Here is a 21,393-nt window from a genome sequence, read left to right on the forward strand (position 1 = left end):
TTTTAAGCTTTACATCTGCATTTATTATTTCTTTAGTGTTTTTGTCTCCCATGTCGGTGTGTTGTGGTTTCCCGTGTTGTTGCGTTGAAAGGAAAGCCAACACGGTGCCCTATCTTGTTTGCCACAGAGTGTGAATGGAAGCTAAGTAAACGATGTGTGAACAAGAACCCTGCTGCGCATTGCAACAAACCAAACCAAATCACATTTACCAGAGATCGTAGCGTATATCTTCGGGTGTGGACACATTTATGAAAAATGTCATCTGGTAATGTAAAGCTCCACGAGATTTTGTTTGCTCGGCCACGTCAGTGCACACAGACTAGCGACTAGGAGCTAAAACTTGACTCAAATCTAGACCTTGTCTTCCCATTCCAGCTGTGACGGGAAGGGGGGTCTCTGAAAAAAAATCCCCATAATGCACGCTGTGATGGAATGCTACATCAAATACCTTGGGTTGTTTTTTTCGGAAGGCTTTAATATGGTTCTGTCTCCCTCTACTCTACCCGACTACAGACTACTTGGCAAAGCATGGCCCCCTCAGCGAGATGGAGGCCAGGAGGAAGTTCTGGCAGATTCTGTCGGCAGTAGAGTACTGTCACAACCGCAACATCGTCCACCGAGACTTGAAAGCCGAGAACCTACTCCTGGACGGCCACATGAACATCAAAATTGCAGGTACAACCGCAGAAGAAGACCGTTGTTCTCGCTCCTGGGTGAGAAATATAGGACGCCCGCACTGGATTCTTCACTTTTGATGCACAGACCGCTGATGTCGTCACTGCTGCCGTAGGTCACAAATGTCTTAAGTACTTGCTTTAACCATTTGCACTTTTGTGTCGGGAAGTGGTTGGAGGTTGCCGAGGCCGCGGTAAATGTTTGAAGTTCTCAGGAAGAATTCCGAGGCCGTCTTTTTAAATCTACACCACTATTTAAGACGTTGTATGGCAAAGCGTGCTCATAGTTAACTCATAATTAATCACATTTAATTGCAGATGAAAACTTTATGCTAATACATAGGGAGCTCTTTAAGCTCTTTGCAGTAAACAATTACAATGATTACATCATTTTTTGCAACCCTTAGATGCATAAGTGGGTCAAAAATGACCCGGTCAGGTTGTTTTCTTGAAATATCTTCATAATGAAATTTTTTTATCATTTCATATTCCAGGTATTCCTCAAAAAACATGTTTTTGATATCATGCCATGCACATTTTTAACTTACCTTTTATACATTTTAAGAAATTTTAAGAAATCTTCCATAAGTGGGTCAAAAATGACCCGGTCAGGTTGTTTTCTTGAAATATCTTTGTAATGAAATTTTTTTTTATCATTTCATATTCCAGGTATTCCTCAAAAAACATGTTTTTGATATCATGCCGTTCACATTTTTAACTTACCTTTTATACATTTTAAGAAATTTTAAGAAATCTTCCATAAGTGGGTCAAAAATGACCCGGTCAGGTTGTTTTCTTGAAATATCTTCATAATTAAAATTTTTTATCATTTCATATTCCAGGTAGTCCTCAAAAAACATGTTTTTGATATCATGCCATTCACATTTTTAACTTACCTTTTATATATTTTAAGAAATTTTAGTTTTTGTGTTACTACCCCAACCTTCCATAAGTGGGTCAAAAATGACCCGGTCAGGTTGTTTTCTTGAAATATCTTCGTAATGAAATTTTTTTTATCATTTCATATTCCAGGTATTCCTCAAAAAAACATGTTTTTGATATCATGCCATGCACATTTTTAACTTACCTTTTATACATTTTAAGAAATTTTAAGAAATCTTCCATAAGTGGGTCAAAAATGACCCGGTCAGGTTGTTTTCTTGAAATATCTTCATAATTAAAATTTTTTATCATTTCATATTCCAGGTAGTCCTCAAAAAACATGTTTTTGATATCATGCCATTCACATTTTTAACTTACCTTTTATATATTTTAAGAAATTTTAGTTTTTGTGTTACTACCCCAACCTTCCATAAGTGGGTCAAAAATGACCCGGTCAGGTTGTTTTCTTGAAATATCTTCGTAATGAAATTTTTTTTATCATTTCATATTCCAGGTATTCCTCAAAAAAACATGTTTTTGATATCATGCCATGCACATTTTTAACTTACCTTTTATACATTTTAAGAAATTTTAAGAAATCTTCCATAAGTGGGTCAAAAATGACCCGGTCAGGTTGTTTTCTTGAAATATCTTTGTAATGAAATTTTTTTTTATCATTTCATATTCCAGGTATTCCTCAAAAAAACATGTTTTTGATATCATGCCGTTCACATTTTTAACTTACCTTTTATACATTTTAAGAAATTTTAAGAAATCTTCCATAAGTGGGTCAAAAATGACCCGGTCAGGTTGTTTTCTTGAAACATCTTTGTAATGAAAAAAAAATATCATTTCATATTCCAGGCATTCCTCAAAAAACATGTTTTTGATATCATGCCATTCACATTTTTAACTTACCTTTTATACATTTAAGAAATTGTAGTTTTTGTGTTACTACCCCAACCTTCCATAAGTTGGTCAAAAATGACCCTTTTTCTTTCACCTCACATTTGGTTCTAAATGCTTATATGATGTAGGAATGCATAAAGGTAAGATTTCATGACTTTATTTTGTGCTGATGTGCATATTTGGTACACAACCTGGATACTTGTATGAGGTACCACTGAGTAAACTAAAAAAAAAAATCAGGCAGTGCTTCACTACCTTCCTGGCAAGTCGACGACAGATAGATGGTTGACAATTCCAGTCCCCGCGACAGTAGATGCCAATAAGTTTGGTCTCGCTGTGAAAGCCATCTGCCAAGGCTATGAAGCTAAATTTACCAATCAAAATACCTCTTTCTCTTTCTTTCTCCATTCAAGCTCGAAAAACTCCTGTTGGTGTTTACGTTTTACTGGGCATGCCCCATTGACTATTCTGGTTGATTATATGTAGACACGCGATTGGAATATTCCTTTCCATGTATACCATTGCTTTTGGAAAGATTTCATTGGGAAAGAGAAAAACTCTTGTTGGTGTTTACGTTTTACTGGGCATGCCTCATTGACAAACTCCTGGAAAGATTTCATTGGGAAAGAGAAAAACTCCTGTTTGGTGTTTACGTTTTACTGGGCATGCCCCATTGGGAAAAACTCCTCGAAAGATTTCATTGGGAAAGAGAAAAACTGTTGGTGTTTACGTTTTACTGGGCATGCCCCATTGACTATTCTGGTTGATTATATGTTGACACGCAATAGGAATATTCCTTTCCATGTATACCATTGCTTTGGGAAAGAGAAAAACTCCTGTTGGTGTTAACGTTTTACTGGGCATGCCCCATTGGGAAAACTTCTGGAAAGATTTCATTGGGAAAGAGAAAAACTCCTGTTGGTGTTTACGTTTTACTGGGCATGCCCCATTGACTATTCTGGTTGATTATATGTTGACATGCAATAGGAATATTCCTTTCCATGTATACCATTGCTTTTGGAAAGGTAATTCGGAAAGATTTCATTAGGAAAGAGAAAAACTCTTGTTGGTGTTTACATTTTACTGGGCATGCCCCATTGCAAAAACTCCTGGAAAGGTTTCATTGGGAAAGAGAAAAACTCCTGCTGGTGTTTACGTTTTACTGGGCATGCCCCATTGGAAAAACTCCTGGTAAGATTTCATTGGGAAAGAGAAACTCCTGTTGGTGTTTACGTTTTACTGGGCATGCCCAATTGACTATTCTGGTTGATTATATGTAGACACGCGATTGGAACATTCCTTTCCATGTATACCATTGCTTTCGGAAAGGTCATTCGCAAAGATTTCATTGGGAAAGAGAAAAACTCCTGCTGGTGTTTACATTTTACTGGGCATGCCCAATTGACTATTCTGGTTGATTATATGTAGACACGCGATTGGAATATTCCTTTCCATGTATACCATTGCTTTTGGAAAAATTTCATTGGGAAAGAGAAAAACTCCTGTTGGTGTTTACGTTTTACTGGGCATGCCCCATTGGGGAAAAACTCCTGGAAAGATTTCATTGGGAAAGAGAAAAACTCATGTTGGTGTTTAAGTTTTACTGGGCATGCCCCATTGGGAAAAACTCCTGTTGGTGTTTACGTTTTACTGGGCATGCCCCATTGACTATTCTGGTTGATTATATGTAGACACTCTATTGGAATATTAATTTCCATGTATACCATTGCTTTTGGAAAGGTCATTGGGAAAGAGAAAAACTCCTTTTGTTTACGTTTTACTGGGCATGCCCCATTGAAAAACTCCTGGAAAGATTTCATTGGGAAAGAGAAAAACTCCTGTAAACGTGGCTTTGCTGTTGTTTTACCAACACCAAAGGAACAAAACGGTTTAAGAACATCAAATTACAGTTTGTTGTCGTCGCATCTCTGTTCTTAGCAGAAAAGGTCAAATTTGAGCGACGCGTATTTCTGTCAGAGAGCCATTTGACTGGCAAAATGACATGGTTCTTTACGCATCCGCTCATCTGTTTCTCAGAAGGGTCCAAGATGACAACCTGGAGATGTTATTACCCCAATTTAAACAGGCGCTTTTGACTCGCAGCCAATTATCCACACTGGAGATTAGCTTTGAAGCGGGAAAACAATGAACAGAACATTACTTGGCTAGTGATTAAGAAGGAAAAAGTCTCTGGGGAGGACATGAGCGGCATTGTACGCTTTGTGCTTTTTACCCATAATGCACTCAGACAAACAGGGGACATGATAAATAGAGAATAGAGTGTTTTTTTGTGTAAAATATGACCTTAGCTTCCTGTGTTGTCTGTTGAGATGTTCAGTGCATCTAACCTTAGAGCAGGGGTCTCAAACTCAATTTACTTGGGGGCCACTGGAGCTAGGGTCTGGGTTAGACTGGGCCGCATCAGGTTTTCCAAAAAAAAAAAAAAAAAACGCATTTATTAAAAACGAAAAAATGTAAAAAACTTCGCTTTGGCTCCAATTTTCTACAATAAAAGCTCTGATAAAACATTCCACTGTTCTCAAATATCTTAATTTTTTTTTTCCACACAAAAGATGAAAAATAAATAAATCAAGAATAAAGAAAATCAATCAATCGGTAATAAATAAATATAATAATAATAATAAAAGGGCAACTAATAAAAACTTAAGAAAGCACATATAGTTGGTGGGTAGACAAATGATTTTTTTCAGATGAAAATGAACAAAGCATTATTAGAGCCCTGTAGACATGACAAAACACGACTATAGTCACATTTATACTCTTTTTATTTACAACATATTGCGCAACTGCAGGGTCTTGAGACACATGCTAACTCGCAAACTAGAGAGCTAGCCACCTAAACGGTAGCCTTCAAGTTATTTCCTTTCAACTTAAATAGCCAAAAACGTACCACTTCCACACGGATAGGGAGGATAACTATTAACAGTTATTTAACCTTTAACATGAACATTAATCAAACGTAATAATTTTTTCTGGGTACATGATACCATACAGCAGGGGTCTCAAACACGTGGCCCGCAGGACACCAGTTTGAGGCCCCCGCCTTGATATGAAAGTTTAATGTTAGTGCGGCCCGCGCAAGTTTGACATGGATGCTGTATGGTATCATGTACCCAGAAAAAAATATTACGTTTGATTCATGTTCATGTTAAAGGTTAAATAACTGTTAATAGTTATCCTCCCTATCTGTGTGGAAGTGGTAAGTTTTTGGCTATTTAAGTTGAAAGGAAATAACTTGAAGGCTACCGTTTAGGTCGCTAGCTCTCTAGTTTGCGAGTTAGCATGTGTCACGAGACCCTGCAGTTGCGCAATATGTTGTAAATAAAAAGAGTATAGTATAGCGAGTTAGCATGTGCCTCAAGACACACTAACACACTAACATTAAACTTTCATATCAAGGCGCGGGCCTAAACTAGCATCCTGCGGGCCACATTTGGCCCGGGGACCGCATGTTTGAGACCCCTGCCTTAGAGCTTTCCTGCTGTGCGCTGCTACCCCCTGCTGTCACTCGACCACATTCGGGGTGGTTGTTTGAAGCTCATTCAGCCAACGTCACTTTTAAAATGTCAAACTTGTGTAGGGTGCAGAGTAGAGGTGGTATTGAAGTCAAACGGGGTGGGGGGTGCTGTCCGCCCGCCCCGCCCGCCCTTCATGTTTACCTGCAAACTGACACACAAAAGACCCTTTTTTTCAAAATTAAATTGCCACTCTGACCTCCACCAAGGCTGAAAAATCAGCACCAACTTGCACAACAGAGACCTCTGTTGTTGTTCGGTCTGGGCACAACACCACTTTGATGCATCATGTGCAACAGAAGCTTGAGTTGAGTTAGTCACCACAGCCAACACATGACTCAACCGTCCATCTGCAGGCGTGTCTACATATCAGCAAGCACGAGCTAGCATGCTCTGCTAGCAAGGTGGCTGTCGTTTCTTGTGTCCCTGCGGTGATCTCCTAGCCTGCACATTACAGTTCAGCAATGTGTTGTAAATAAAGAATAATGGTAGTAGAAATGTGACTGTAGGGGTGTTATTTTATTTCAAGGAAGAAGCAAAGCTAATTAAATACTACCCCTCCATCTGGTACTTTTACTATCACTAACTGTTACATTTGTTCACTTCCTGCTTTCATAATGTAGTTTAAGTAAATTTTGTATGTTTTTTATTTATTTTATTTTTGTCAACTTTCCTAACAGTTTTTTAAAAACTTTTTTTAATGTTTACATTTTTTAAAAATGTTTAATTTTTTAAATAATTTTTTGTTTTTTAAATTGAATTAATTTTTATTTTATTAATTTTTATTTTATTGTTTTTTTTATTAAAAAAAACATTAATCAAACGTAATAATTTTTTCTGGGTACATGATACCATACAGCATCCATATCAAACTTGCGCGGGCTGCACTAACATTAAACTTTGATATCAAGGCGGGGGCCTAAACTAGCATCCTGCGGGCCACATTTGGCCCGCGGGCCACATGTTTGAGACCCCTGTTTTAGATGCTTTCACAAGAATATACAAAAAAAATGTACCATACCGAACAAAACTCTCCACTTTTTAGAAAGATTCTGCAACATAAGGATACAGGTTTTTCTTCAGCTCCAATGTCTTTCTTCTGTAGAATGTTGTGGGTCCGTGCCACACACAAACCTTGTGCGAGCCATGTATAAGCTAATATCGTGCTAACAGCGTTGTTTGTGTGTGTGACACGCATAGTGCTGCCAGGCTCTACCGTGCGTCAAACGGGCTGCTTCTCAGTATTCCGCCCCACAAAGTGGGTCAGAGCTTCTGAAGCAAAAAAAAAAAAATCACTGTCAAAACAAAACACGCACAAAAATGCTCTTACCTGCGTGCCGAATCTCACCTACACGGCGACATACGTGCTAAACCCTGAGTGCGGCACGACTCTTCACCTTCCTCTTCACTTGCACTCGCACCCGAGTCTGTGATATCCGCATGGAAGCATATTGATACTCAACTAGCTATGAACATACTAGGATCCTTTCTGCTATAATGGTAATGGTAATGGTTTAATTTCATTTGAACATGCATCAGATTCCAATTGAGTGCATCCCATAATCAGTTCCCAGTTCCACAGTTCCAAAAGGAGTAGGAAGAAGCAAAGCTTATTAAATCCTACCCCTCCATCTGGTACTTTTACAATCACTAACAGTTACATTTGTTCACTTCCTGCTTTCCTAATATAGTTTAAGGTTTTTTTGGTTATTTTTTGTTTTTTTTTATTTTATTTTATTTTATTACAATCAGTAACTGTTGCATTTGTTCACTTCCTACTTTCCTAATATAATTCAATTTTTTTGTTGTGTTTTTTGTTTTTAATTTATTTTACTAACTTGTATTTTATTAATTTAATTTTAATTAATTAATTGTAATTTTTTTAAAATTTATTTTTTTATTTTATTACAATCACTAACTGTTACATTTGTTCACTTCCTGCTTTCCTAATATACTTTAAGGGTTTTTTTTTTTATTTTTTTTTATTTTATTACAATCAGTAACTGTTACATTTGTTCACTTCCTACTTTCCTAATATAATTCAATTTTTTTGTTGTGTTTTTGTTTTTAATTTATTTTACTAACTTGTATTTTATTAATTTAATTTTAATTAATTAATTGTAATTTTTTAAAATTTATTTTTTTATTTTATTACAATCACTAACTGTTACATTTGTTCACTTCCTGCTTTCCTAATATACTTTAAGTTTTTTTTGTTATTTTTTGGTATTTTTTTTTATTTTATTACAATCAGTAACTGTTACATTTGTTCACTTCCTACTTTCCTAATATAATTCAATTTTTTTGTTGTTTTTTTGTTTTTAATTTATTTTACTAATTTGTATTTTATTAATGTAATTTTATTTAATTAATTTATTTTTTTTATTTTTTATTTTTTTGTCCCTTACTGAAGTACAAGGTGATATTCAAGGTGACTATCCAATGACATAATGGGTACCGTAGTAAGTGTCAATATAGTGATTGTATTTGTGATTTGAGAAATAAGGAGTTAGTATGTTCTCTGTAGGCGGCATTATGAATTATCCTTACTGACCTTTTTTGCAGTACATTTAGCCAGTGAAGATTGCTTTTATAGTTATTAGCCCATATTTCCACACAATAAGTAAGATATGGTAGAACCAGAGAGCAATAAAGAGTGTGGAGTGATTTCTGATTGAGAACAAATTTTTGCTTTGTTTAATATTGAAATATTTCTGGCCACATTTATGTTGTATATTTATAATATGAGGTTTTTGCAGCTCATATTTTCATCTATTGTGATCCCCAGAAATGTATTTTCCTTCACCCTTTAAATGTCTACATCTATTTTTGTATTTGTTGGTGCGTGTCCTTTCTGCAGTTAGCAAACAGCATGATTTTAGTTTTATTTAGGTTCAAGGACAATCTATTATCATCAAAGCGTCTTTTTAGTGTGACCATTTCTTAGTATATTTCAGCCTACTGTAGGTTCAAGCATGCATGCCATCTTAGATTCAGAATAAATAAAAATTACAATTATTTTACATTATGCAAGTCCGTACAATTCAATGATTGTGTTGAAGTTGTTCTAATTGTGAATAGTCTTAGTGGTTAAATCACATCTAAAAGACGTAATTGTAGAACTCATGAGATCTCTTCAGTCTTCATCACAGGGTTGCAAAAGGCAAACAAAATCGTGTTTGTTTTGATGACCTTTGGCTTGTTACTTTTTGTTACTTGAATTTACTGTTTAGCCTTTTGGCTATCAGCATCTTAAGCAAGTTTTCATCACAAGTTCAGGATAAAAGTGTCTATTGTGTCGCAAAAAGGGGTTTAATTGTTTTAATAAATGACTTTTCCTGGTGAAGAATACACTGTATTACTTCATACGTACACAGATATAACATAAGAACACAAAGATTTTAACCTTCATTAAAAAAAATAAAATAAATGGGATTAACAAGTATTTGTAAACTCCACAACCAGTCAGCGCAAAGCCTTTGATGAGGTCATGCGAGTCCTGAGCCGGGGAGGATGACCTCATACAGGGGGCCCGTTTGTTCAGCATACAAATATGTGGATTAAATATGACGTTATGTAAAACTCCCAGACCCTGTGGAGATGTTACAGGGATTTGGTCCTTTTAGATATGTGGAAAATATAAAGATTAATTTCTAGGTGTATTGTCTGTTGTGTTCATTTTAAGTCATGACATTATCCTTTCGTTTTACCTTTTGCAGACTTTGGATTTGGTAACTTCTTCCAGCCTGGCGAGCCTCTGGCCACGTGGTGTGGAAGCCCCCCCTACGCTGCTCCCGAGGTCTTCGAGGGCCAACAGTATGAGGGCCCCCAGCTGGACATTTGGGTAAGATGAATGCTATAAATGCCCTTTTTCCACTGCATGCTATTTACTAATTATGACGTTTTTGTCTATTAGTAAAAGCAGTGCTTTAGGACAGGATGCAATAGTATTATTTTACTATTATAATAATAATATTATATAATTATATATATTTTTAATTTAATTTTATTTATTTTTTTCAATATTATTATATAATAATTATATTATTATTATATAATAATTATATTATATTATCTAATTATATTATTATATAATATTGAAAAAAATTAAAATAAAAAAATATATATAATTATATAATATTAATATTATATTATACTATTATATTATTATAATAATAATATAATAAAAAATAATTTAACACTTGACAAGAGCTGGTTAGAGGAGTACAGTCACAGTGTTGGAGCCATACTAACTGTCCCTGAAAATAAGAACAGGATGTGCTATTAAAATTAAAATGTAAATGTAAATGTAAATGTAATTGTTTAATTTACTTTTAAAATTAAAATAAATTAAAATGTAAATTTAATTGTGAAATTTTTAATTTTATTTAAAAATAATTGAAATTAAAATTTCACAATTAAAATTGTGAAATTGTTATTAATTTTAATATTTTGAAATTTTGTGAATTTTTTTTTTAAATAGTGAATTATATTATTATATAATAATGAAACAAATTAATAAAATAAAAAAAAATATATATATATAATATATAATTATAATACATAATTATAATTATATAATTATATTATACTATTATATTATTATAATAATAATTATTATATTATATTATTGTAATAGTATATATATATAAGGAAGGTATTATTTTCTTGTGACTGTAGGAGACTTTTCAATGTTTCGTTCCATCATACGTGTTATTTTTTTACACTATTTTGAAGTAATTATTATTATTATTATTTATTTGCTGAATCTGTCCTTGGGGTCCTTCCAGAGTATGGGAGTGGTGCTGTATGTATTGGTGTGTGGTGCCTTGCCCTTCGACGGGCCCACTTTGCCTGTGCTCCGACAACGAGTCCTGGAAGGAAGGTTCCGCATCCCCTACTTCATGACTGAAGGTAAGGAGTCTGCCTTAGACGAAAACTGCATTAAAAACTGCGGTCCGGCCGCTCCAAATTAGCAAAACAAAAACATCAAATAACGGTAAATAAAATGTCATAGTACAGGGAAGTTGTAGCTTACACCTTTCCTGACACAGAGCTTAAATCTGCTGTATGCATGTAAGGGCATTTAGATCAACAATTTAAATTAAAATTAAAATCCAAATTTAAATGTAAATTAAAATGTAAATTAAAAAATAAATAATAAATTTTAAAAAATAATTTTAAAAATTTTATTTTAAATTTAAATTAAAAAGTAAATTGAAATTTGATTTTTAATATTAACATTATATTAATAAAAACATTAATCAATATTAATATCAATATTAATATTAATGTTTTAATATTAATTATTAATGTTAATACTAATGTTATTCTTTTGTTAATTTTTATATTGATACTGATATTGATATTCATTTATGTTATTTTAAATTTAAATGCAATATTTAATGTATTAACATTAAAATTAAAATACATTTTAAATTTTTTAATTTTAATGTTTAATGTAATTTTAAATTTTAATGTTATTTTAAATTTAAATGCAATATTGAATGTATTAACATTAAAATTAAAATAAATTTAAAAAAAGTTGAAATTTTTAATTTATTTAATTTTAATTGTAATGTTAATTTTAATACATTCAATATTGCATTAAAATTTAAAATAACATACTTTAAAATTGATTTTAATTTTAATGTTAATACATTTAATAATTTTTATTTTTTATATTTTTATTAAAAATTCAATTCAATTCCAACAAAACCAAACCCCAAAACCAAAACTCCGGGATTACAGACAATTGCTGCCCTTCTACCATGTTGATTTATGTGGTTGCCACCACTCGAGATGTCATTTTGTTAATGGGGTGGATGGTTTCAAGGGTCCACAGTGGCAGAAAGCGTTTTCCTCCAGTAACGCGTCTGCCTGCGTGCTGCCGCTAACTGTGTCAGAGCAGTCCCGCTGTTAGCGGCAGTGCTAGCGAGCTGGCAACAGATTAAGTCCAGAGCCGGAGCTGTTTATGTAACCCGAGGATGAGCCAGCGAGGCCCCCCAGACGTTGGCCTGTCTGTGTGCCTGCCGTGTCTGTCTGTCTGCGAGACCTTCTCCTGCTCTCCTCAAACACCTACAATATGGAGCGCTTTATTTTTACCGCTGACAGCACTCGTGTTTTCCTCTGAGTTTCCATGTTGGTTGCGTGTTGCATACACCGGTATGACCCAGATCAAATTTGTGTGTCTTTGTTCTAACACTCGTGACTGCGTCGTTAATTTTTGCATCATGTACATAACTCAAAATAGAGGGTTATGTTGTTATGAAACATTTAACACGTGACAAGAGCTGGTTAGAGGAGTACAGTCACAGTGTTGGAGCCATACTGACTGTCCCTGAAAATAAGAACAGGATGTGCTGTTAAAATTAAAATTAAAATTGTGAAATTTTAATTTTAATATTGTGAAATTGTAATTTTAATTTTAAAATTGTGAAATTGTAATTTTACAATTGTGAAATTTTAATACATTTTAATACATATTAAAATTAAAATATAAATGTAATTGTGAAATGTTAAAATTAGAATAAATTAAAATGTAAATTTAATTGTGACATTTTTATTTTTATTTTAAAAATAATTGAAATTAAAATTTCACAATAAAATAAAATTGTGAAATTGTCATTTTAATTTTAATATTGTGAAATTGTAATTTAATTTTAAAATTGTGAAATTTTTATTTTAAAATTGTGAAATTTTAATACATTTAATTAAAATAAAATAAAATAATAACAAAAACTCTGATTGCGATTGCTGCCATGTCTGTCTGTCTGTGAGACCTTCTGCTCTCTTGAAACACCTACAATATTTAGCACTTTATTTTACCACTGTTTTCCTGTGAATTAAAACTAAAATTAAAATTGTGAAATTATTTTAATTTTAATATTGTGAAATTTTAATTTTAAAATTGTGAAATTTTAATTTTAATATTGTGAAATTTTAATTTTAAAATTGTGACATTTTAATACATTTAATTAAAATAAATAAAATAAAATAAAAACAAAAACTCTGGGATTACAGACCTTCTCCTGCTCTCTTGAAACACCCACAATATATGTATATATACAATACATGTAGCACAATATACAATAGTACAATATATGTAGCACTTTATTTTTACCACTGTTTTCCTGTGAGTTTGGCCGTTAATTCCAATGTAGGCCGTTAATTTTTGCATCATGTACATAACTCAAAATAGTGGGTTATTTTGTTATGAAACACTTAACACGTGACAAGAGCTGGTTAGAGGAGTACAGTCACGGTGTTGGAGCCATACTGACTGTCCCTGAAAATAAGAACAGGATGTGCTGTTTGCTTCCTCCCTGGAACAGTCGCCTTCGCTCCTGTTGCTCATCTCCCCGGCCAGCCAGTAATCGCGTGGCACTGCCTGGCACGGCCTGGCACGGCCTGGCACGGCCCACTTAACGTTCACTCCAACATCTCGTCACCGTGAACACGGTCTGCCGCCATTCTTTATTCCTGCAGCTGGATGTTGACACACTGCAGGGGACGCATGAGTCATGTTATCCGGGGGAAAACATCAAACCCAACACCGGTTTTCCATTTTCTCCTCCTGCAAGACATTTGTGTCTGAAATGCATCGGGAACTGAAAGCCAAAGTATGTCGTGGGCTGCAAAATTTGCGAAATCTTTCATAGTTCTGTCTCCATTTTGGTCTTATACAGTAGTTGCAGATTTTATTAATATCAAAGAGTGTTACAGTAGGGAAATCAACCAAGATATGAGCCGGAAATTATATTATTTTTGGCTTCAGAAATAAAAACATAAATAATTTGATAGTATTTCATATACACAGACATTATTTCTTTGTTTTGTTTAACCTCAGGGACGAAAGCTTACACTCAAGGATTGCATTCCATTTGAAATCACTTTCTGGCGTGACTTCATGTTTTTTCTTCTTTTCCACAATCTTCTTCTAATCAAGGAAACAAGCAAGCTTTGTTGACAGAGAAAATACTCATTACTCAGAGTCCTGAAATGACTAATTATTAGCTCATTCATTAGCAGTGTTGTATTTCTATCCTGTAAAGCTGACTTTTATTCTGATTCGTAATCCTTTTTATGAGTTTGGGGTATACGGTGGCATGAAAAAGTATCTGAACATTTTGGATAATAAGAACAGGATGTGCTGTTAAAATGAAAATTAAAATTGTGAAATTGAAATTTTAATTTTAAAATTGTGAAATTGAAATTTTAATTTTAAAATTGTGAAATTGAAATTTTAATTTTAAAATTGTGAAATTTTAATTTTAAAATTAAACATTAAACATTTTGGATAATAAGAACAGGATGTGCTGTTAAAATGAAAATTAAAATTGTGAAATTTTAATTTTAATATTGTGAAATTGTAATTTTAATTTTAAAATTGTGAAATTTTAATTTTAAAATTGTGAAATTTTAATACATTTTTAATACATGTTAATACATATTAAAATTAAAATAATTAAAATGTAAATTTAATTGTGAAATTTTAAAATTAAAATGTAAATTTAATTGTGAAATTTTTATTTAAAAAATAATTGATATTAAAATTTCACAATTAAAACTAAAATGAAAATTGTGAAATTGTTATTGTAATTTTAATATTGTGACATTGTAATTTTAATTTTAAAATTTTGTAATTTTCACATACAGACTTTTAGACATGGTTTTGTATCCTTTCCCGGCTTTATACAAATCAACAATTCTGGATCGCAAGGTCTTCAAACCGCTCTTTTGAGCGAACAATGGTGCACATCAGACAATTGGGCACACACCTGACTTCAATTGTTTGGTAAAAATCGGTTTCAATTGCTCTTTAAGTTTCCTTCGGCACTGGGTTCAGTTATTTATTCCTCCTTCTTCTGTCATTGTTTGCATGCTGTCGTTAAAATATGAAAACCTACAAATGTTCGGGTGGTTTCAGTTAAAGCAGACACTGTTTTTTTTCATCTGTGTGATTTTGACAAAGACCAGATCACATTTGATGGTGATTTTATGCAGAAATGTGAGAAATTACAAAAGGTTCAGATAACGAGATTCGTCGGAACTGTACAATTCCAAAGCAGACCTCACAGCAGGACCAGGAGGTTTGACAGTTATGTTCCAAAGGCCAAGTCATATTGGAGTCTGTAGTGCTACTCTCCTTGACTTGCTGCAACGGTACACCTCTTGAAGGCTGCGAGTGTTAACTGGAATGCTTCTGTGGTTGAATCATGTGGGTGTAATGTCCTGGCTAAAACCGGTGTGTCAATCAGTCGGCCAGCCAGCTCCGGCAGCTTCGCCCCCTGACATAGTCCACAACTTTCCCTGGGCGGTTGGACATTTCAGAGAAACGTATTCATCTTGGATTGTTGCTATAAACACAGCCGTAGCAACGAGCACAGCAGTCGAAGTTAGCGCTCAGTTCAGTTGGAACAGCGTGAGGCAAGCGTGCAATGGAGTCTCGTCCTGGTTGTGGTCTTAATGGGGTGAATGTGGCTTCTTAGTTGCTAAATACATTTGACTTGCTGCTAAAAACTTTATTTATCCAATTCAATCCACTTTATTTCTATAGCTCATTTTATAAACAGTTCCCAAAGTGCTGCACAGACTAGTAAAATAAAAAGTAAAAATAAAATACAATAAAGGTACAAATTGAATTTAATCCAAAACTAAAAGATCAAATAAGAAATAAAATTATTACAATTATTTTAAATATTTTTAAATTTTTTATTATTTTTTGTAATTTTATTATTTTATTTATATAAATTATTAAAAAATTAAAATATTAAAAACAAGAAGCAAAGCAATAAAAGTATAAAAAATAAAACCAATTAAAATAAAAAGCAAGAACTAAAAGACACAGGACCGTACGACTCACTCCGAGTTAAAAGCCAGAGAATAAAAGTGGGTTTTAAGGCGAGACTTAAAGCTTTCGATGTTGGGGGGGCTTTTTTACTCGGGAGGGGAGAGAGTTCCAGAAAAGGCTCAGTCTCCCCTGGTCTTAAGTCTCGTCTTGGGCACCACAAGTTGGAGCTGGCCCTCGGACCTCAGTGACCGCGCTGGAGAATAAATTTGGATGAGGTCCGAGATGTATTTGGGGGCCGGCCCATTCAAAGCCTTAAAAACAAACATAAAATCTTAAAATCAATCCTAAAGCGAACAGGCAACCAGAATTGGGGTGATGTGGAGAATTGGAGAGAGACTTTTGGCTATTCATTTATTTTATTTATATTTATTTTTATTAATTTTGGCTATTTATTTATTTTATTTTGATTTATTTTTACATCTCTGTGTGGAGTTTGCATGTTCTCCCCGTGCATGCGTGGGTTTTCTCCGGGTACTCCGGTTTCCTCCCACATTCCAAAAACATGCTAGGTTAATTAGCGACTCCAAATTGTCCATAGGTATGAATGTGAGTGTGAATGGTTGTTTGTCTATATGTGCCCTGTGATTGGCTGGCCACCAGTCCAGGGTGTACCCCGCCTCTCGCCCGAAGAAAGCTGGGATAGGCTCTAGCATCCCCCGAAACCCCCGTGAAGAAAAAGTGGTAGAAAATGAATGAATGAATAATTATTTTTATTTATTTTGGCTATTTATTTAATTTATATTATTTATATTAATTTTTAATTTTTTTGGCTATTTATTTTATTTATATTTCTATTTATTTATTTTGGCTATTTATATTTTTATTATTTTTTTATTTTGGCTATTTATTTATTTTTTATATTTATATTTATTTATACTTATTTTTTATTTTGGCTATTTATCCAATCAATATTTTGTTGCCAACATGAATTTGTGGAATTGAATATGGTTATGAGAATAGAACATTAAAAATAATGCAACCAAAGTATTGCTGAATTTCCTTTTTATTATTTTATTACACAGCATGACCAACAATATTGTCTAACAAGCAATGTTTTACAAAATTCTGGGGCGATTTAAGCTATCTCAGTAATATTTAAGTCTATTCAACCTTTGGGTCAAACTTGGGGTTTAATCGTGGCGTATTTGTCAGACAAATAATATTATGGCGGACATGTTTTCTCAAATGTCCACACTTTTGAGTGCAGCAGTTCAGGACTAGAAGCGTTAGCTTACTTATTACTTTAAGCATTTATGGGAAAGACAACTGTTGTGCTTTTGAAGCACAGAGCATTGCGTACGGGTCAGGGTGCCGTGCGGCAGCTAGGAATGCAGTGGAGGCGTTGGGGGCGCAGGCAGGGGACCGTAATCCTGTTAGGAACCCAGCTGTGTATGACGTCAATCCCATGTAGCCATTAACAAGAGATCAGGAGGGGATTTAAGAAGAGTGGAAACAAATTCTATTATCATGTCAGAAATCTAATGTGCATAGTATGTGATACTTCATGACTGATTTCCCGGTTTGATTCCGTCTACAGACTGCGAGCATCTCATCCGCAGGATGTTGGTCCTGGACCCATCAAAGCGTCTCTCCGTTGCCCAGATCAAAGAGCACAAGTGGATGGCGATAGATGTTCCGGTGCAGCGGCCCGTTCTCTACCAGCAGCCAACACCTACTGAGGCGGGCGAGACGGGCGTAGGCGAGTACAGCGAGCAAGTCCTTCGCTTGATGCACAGCCTTGGCATCGACCAGCACAAGACTCTGGAGGTAATGCAATAGAATACAAGAAAAACTATTATGCTCATTTTTCGGCCCTTTGTTATTGAGTTGTGGACTCCTATAGAGCAGCTACACACAATAACCAAGCTTGAGTGGGTTAACAGGTTAGAATACAATAAAAACTATTGTGCTCATTTTTTGGCCCTTTGTATTGAGTTGTGGACTCCTATAGAGCAGCTACACACAATAACCAAGCTTGAGTGGGTTAACAGGTTAGAATACAATAAAAACTATTGTGCTCATTTTTCGGCCCTTTGTATTGAGTTGTGGACTCCTATAGAGCAGCTACACACAATAACCAAGCTTGAGTGGGTTAAAAGGTTAGAATACAATAAAAACTATTATGCTCATTTTTCGGCCCTTTGTATTGAGTTGTGGACTCCTATAGAGCAGCTACACACAATAACCAAGCTTGAGTGGGTTAACACAGGTTAGAATACAATAAAAACTATTGTGCTCATTTTTTGGCCCTTTGTATTGAGTTGTGGACTCCTATAGAGCAGCTACACACAATAACCAAGCTTGAGTGTGTTAACACAGATTAGAATACAACAAAAATTATGCTCATTTTTCCGCCCTTTTTGTTTTGAGTTGTGGACTCCAATAGAGCAGCTACACACAATAACCAAGCTTGAGCGGGTTAACACAGGTTAGAATACAATAAAAAGTATTATGCTCATTTTTCGGCCCTTTGTTATTGAGTTGTGGACTCCTATAGAGCAGCTACACACAATAACCAAGCTTGAGTGTGTTAACACAGATTAGAATACAACAAAAATTATGCTCATTTTTCCGCCCTTTTTGTTTTGAGTTGTGGACTCCAATAGAGCAGCTACACACAATAACCAAGCTTGAGCGGGTTAACACAGGTTAGAATACAATAAAAAGTATTATGCTCATTTTTAGGCCCTTTGTTATTGAGTTGTGGACTCCTATAGAGCAGCTACACACAATAACCAAGCTTGAGTGTGTTAACACAGATTAGAATACAACAAAAATTATGCTCATTTTTCCGCCCTTTTTGTTTTGAGTTGTGGACTCCAATAGAGCAGCTACACACAATAACCAAGCTTGAGTGGGTTAACACAGGTTAGAATACAATAAAAATTATGCTCATTTTTCCGCCCTTTGTTATTGAGTTGTGGACTCCTATAGAGCAGCTACACACAATAACCAAGCTTGAGTGTGTTAACACAGATTAGAATACAACAAAAATTATGCTCATTTTTCGGCCTTTTTTGTTTTGAGTTGTGGACTCCAATAGAGCAGCTACACACAATAACCAAGCTTGAGTGGGTTAACACAGGTTAGAATACAATAAAAATTATGCTCATTTTTCGGCCCTTTGTTATTGAGTTGTGGACTCCTATAGAGCAGCTACACACAATAACCAAGCTTGAGTGTGTTAACACAGGTTAGAATACAACAAAAATTATTGTGCTCATTTTCGGCCCTTTGTGATTGAGTTGTGGACTCCTATAGAGCAGCTACACACAATAACCATGCTTGAGTGGGTTAACACAGGTTAGAATACAATAAAAACTATTATGCTCATTTTTCGGCCCTTTGTATTGAGAGTACTACCCCAAACGGGTACTTCCACATGGCCTTAAATTATTGTCAAATTCCCTTCACATTATGATCAAAATGTTTATCAATTTCTATTCTATTCAATTTCTTGTCCCTCAGTCCCTGCAGAACAAAAGCTACAACCACTTTGCTGCCATCTACTACTTGCTGGTGGAACGTCTGAAGGCCCACCGCTGCAGCTTCCCGGTGGAGCAGCGGCTGGATGCCCGTCAGCGACGACCCAGCACCATCGCCGAGCAGACTGTCGCCAAGGTAGCCAAAAAGCTTGCGCGTGTGATAATACGTGTATGGATGATCAAAGCGCTGTTATTCACGCTCGCATCGAGCAGCAGGCTGAGCCGTTCATCTTTGTTTTTGCTCACCTGCTCTGCTTGATCTTTGCTTTTGCTTTATTTTCTGTCCTTCATTCATTTAAAAGTGTAGAATCACAGCACCTCCATTTGATGATTTAACCCTTCGATGCACGAGTGACTGGACCATACACTCTTCCATAAGTGGCTCAAAAATCACCCATACTAGAATCAATGCCTTTTTATGACAATTTTGCCATTTTGGTTAGGAATAATCACTTGTATGATATTTAGTATTATATTTAGGACCACACTTCTGATAAAGTCTGTGTGGTCTACAGTTAATTTATTCCTGACAGCCCAAGTTCATAAGAATCAAAGGTTCCTATTGGATTCCATAGAAAATGCATGCGGGTCAATTTTGACCCACTTATGGAAGATTTCTTAAAATTTCTTAAAATGTATAAAAGTTAATTTAAAAATGTGAACGGCATGATATCAAAAACATGTTTTTTGAGGAATACCTGGAATATGAAATTATAAAAAATTTTCATTACGAAGATATTTCAAGAAAACAACCTGACCGGGTCATTTTTGACCCACTTATGGAAGGTTGGGGTAGTAACACAAAAACTAAAATGTCTTAAAATGTATAAAAGGTAAGTTAAAAATGTGAATGGTATGATATCAAAAACATGTTTTTTGAGGAATACCTGGAATATGAAATGATTTTTAAAAATTTCATTACGAAGATATTTCAAGAAAACAACCTGACCGGGTCATTTTTGACCCACTTATGTAAGATTTCTTAAAATGTATAAAAGGTAAGTTAAAAATGTGAATGTCATGATATCAAAAACATATTTTTTGAGGAATACCTGGAATATGAAATGATAAAAATTTTCATTACAAAGATATTTCAAGAAAACAACCTGACCGGGTCATTTTTGACCCACTTATGGAAGGTTGGGGTAGTAACACAAAAACTAAAATTTCTTAAAATGTATAAAAGGTAAGTTAAAAAAGTGAATGGTATGATATCAAAAACATGTTTTTTGAGGAATACCTGGAATATGAAATGATTTTAAAAAATTTAATTACGAAGATATTTCAAGAAAACAACCTGACCGGGTCATTTTTGACCCACTTATGCATCCAAGAGTTAAAGGAGACTCGCTGACCGCTTTCTTCCCCTTCCCTCTCCGCAGTCCACCAGCAGTTCGGCCCAGGTGGGTTTGCTGCCACAGGGGGTCCGTCTGCTGCGCTCACCTGCCGTGCCGCAAGCCACCTCTGACGGATTCACTTTTGCGCAGCCTGCCTGTGCCCTTGAGCAGAGTTTCATGGCTGAGGACGTCAACACGCCTAAAGTAGGTTCAGTCAGAGACGCATGGCCGAGGTGGCGACACTTTGGCGTCCTTTGCATGCTCATCTTCTAACTTCATATGACGGCTTAGGTTATGGGAAATGTAGTTATTCTATGTAGTCGTTATGGTCCCGCCAAAGAATGTCCACAAACATTGTGTTGATGCGCTTTGACCGTGATTTGCTTTGATAAGCTCATTCACTGTGAGTCAGAGGTGTGTGTGTGTGTGTGTGTGTGTGTGTGTGTGTGTGTGTGTGTGTGTGTGTGTGTGTGTGTGTGTGTGTGTGTGTGTGTGTGTGTGTGTGTGTGTGTGTGTGTGCGGACCGTGGTGTGCGTGTCAACCTGCCAGACTTCAGCTGACCGGCCGTCTTATGTAAGCTCCCAGCCGGCGCTAACATCAGACGGGACAGCTGCCGGTCCCGCGCATGTCTCTCATACATTCACGGACTTCTTTCCCCATTTATCTGCGCCAACCAACGACCTTTTCCTGTTGGTGGGCTGTTATCGAACCCCACGG

General features: G+C 35.1%; 1 protein-coding gene across 5 annotated transcripts in view; it reads left to right on the plus strand.

Annotated features, from left to right (window-relative positions):
- sik2b (salt-inducible kinase 2b) overlaps positions 1-21,393 on the plus strand; it is a 57,543-nt gene that overhangs the window by 26,101 nt on the left and 10,049 nt on the right. For all 5 annotated transcript variants that reach the window (XM_058079466.2, XM_058079467.2, XM_058079469.2 and 2 more), the window contains 6 exons: positions 514-675; positions 9,721-9,845; positions 10,792-10,915; positions 17,392-17,621; positions 19,323-19,475; positions 20,722-20,880. In XM_058079466.2, the coding sequence (XP_057935449.2) occupies positions 514-675; positions 9,721-9,845; positions 10,792-10,915; positions 17,392-17,621; positions 19,323-19,475; positions 20,722-20,880 (953 nt within the window). The remainder of the gene's footprint in view (positions 1-513; positions 676-9,720; positions 9,846-10,791; positions 10,916-17,391; positions 17,622-19,322; positions 19,476-20,721; positions 20,881-21,393) is intronic.

This window comes from Doryrhamphus excisus, linkage group LG8 (genome assembly GCF_037039965.1).
Source record: "Doryrhamphus excisus strain RoL-2023G ecotype Guam linkage group LG8, RoL_Dexc_Guam_v1.1, whole genome shotgun sequence".
NCBI lineage: Eukaryota > Metazoa > Chordata > Actinopteri > Syngnathiformes > Syngnathidae > Doryrhamphus > Doryrhamphus excisus.